This window comes from Hipposideros armiger, unplaced genomic scaffold, assembly GCF_001890085.2.
Source record: "Hipposideros armiger isolate ML-2016 unplaced genomic scaffold, ASM189008v1 scaffold_423, whole genome shotgun sequence".
In the NCBI taxonomy this organism is placed as follows: Eukaryota; Metazoa; Chordata; class Mammalia; order Chiroptera; family Hipposideridae; genus Hipposideros; species Hipposideros armiger.
Genome location: NW_017731773.1, coordinates 1,242,608 through 1,244,134, shown reverse-complemented (window position 1 = coordinate 1,244,134; position 1,527 = coordinate 1,242,608). Strand labels below are relative to the sequence as shown.

Genomic DNA, 1,527 nt, shown 5'->3' with positions numbered 1-1,527 from the left:
CATATTCACTTTTTCTCCACATCTATAGAGAATACATTTCTTTGTTTATTTCCCAAGAATAAAAGAAAACAAGGATGGCTTAGACAAGGGGACAGTTGGCTCTCATTCAGGGAATAATGCCCCCTGGCCCCTCCATAACTTTGCATTAATTTCAAGCTGTCCGCTGCCTGCGTACTCCCAATTGTGGTGTAGGACTAAAAGAGAAAGGACCAAATGTAAGAATTGTCACCGAAAGGGCCACCACTGGGAATCTTGACTGATCAGGTGAGGATTCCAGCCCAAATCTAGAACTTCGATCCACTTGAATTATTAAGATAAGCCCTAGAATGGTTCATCCCTGTCACCCCCACTGCTAGCATACACACAGCCTCCTCTAGAAGAAGGAAGGCATTAACTGCAGTCGTGGGATTCCATCCTGCCACCCAGCAGTTCCACAAGGCTGGTAGCATCTGCAGCTCTCTGCCAAGGAAGCAGATGGGCCGGACCAGGCTGTTGAACTGCATCGCCGTGTCTGTCTTCAGGAGGGCTATGTTATGGGCCATTGTTTCGTTATCAAAGTCTTCGTGGATGATGATGGTATTGACTGGATACTCTTCATGAGCAATCACTCTGGCATCCATATTAGCTATACCAACTACAACGACAGCATCCTTCCTGGAGAGTGAGAAAGAGAATGTTGAGAAGCTAAGGCACCAAGCAAGCTGCACGCTTCCGTGTTTTCATATTGACTATTTTTTCAGCCTGGAACACTCTTCCAACTCATGTTCCTTGGGCTGAGTTTTACTCATCCTTTGGACCCAGTCCCAGGAAATATTTTCTAAACTCCTAGACAGGTTCCCCGCTTTGCAAGCCCATAGAATCTTTGGGAATCTTCTATCTTAACATCACTTGTTGCACCACCTAAATATAATCTGTTATATTATGGCTGATTATCTTTTTATTTTTTCTATGCATAGTTGTTGTTTTTTTACACAGTTGTTGTTATACCAAAGATGTAATCTTGACTCTTGATTTTAGCACTTAATGTTTTTAACAAACATCTTTCCATACTGTATACTCTGTAAATACACTTCAGAGAAATTCCGATTTTAATAATGATGGCACTCAGTTGGGTGTTTTCCCATTCTCCTCTTGGGAATCACCCAAGAATGAGAAACAAATATAAACACCGTAAAACTAAGAGACACCAGAGAATCTAAACCTCAGAATCAGAGGAAGAGCTGACAAAAAGCAGTGAAGGACAGCAGGTGTGCAGGGGGTCGTTGATGATACTGCCACAGCGTCCGGAAAGCTGGCTGAACACACTTCTCCACAAAGAAGTAAAAAGAAAAGAAATAAACCACCACCAAAATGAAGGTCACATTGGAAGCTGCGTAAAGAGTAGAGGTCACAGAAAACATAGTAAGGGACACAGAAGGTCCGACTAAGAAAAGCGACCAGAATGAATGGACATGAAATGACAAATACGGCAGTCCATGGAGGGTCAGCAAACCACAAAGAAAGTAACCAAAACCATAAAATAGAAAA

The 1,527-nt window shown here is 42.5% G+C and overlaps 1 protein-coding gene across 1 annotated transcript in view; it reads right to left on the bottom strand.

The window, feature by feature from the left end:
- Positions 1-1,527, bottom strand: part of PRSS54 (serine protease 54) — a 14,362-nt gene that overhangs the window by 4,215 nt on the left and 8,620 nt on the right. The window contains exon 3 of the mRNA XM_019664462.1: positions 366-654. Within this exon, the coding sequence (XP_019520007.1) occupies positions 366-654 (289 nt within the window). The remainder of the gene's footprint in view (positions 1-365; positions 655-1,527) is intronic.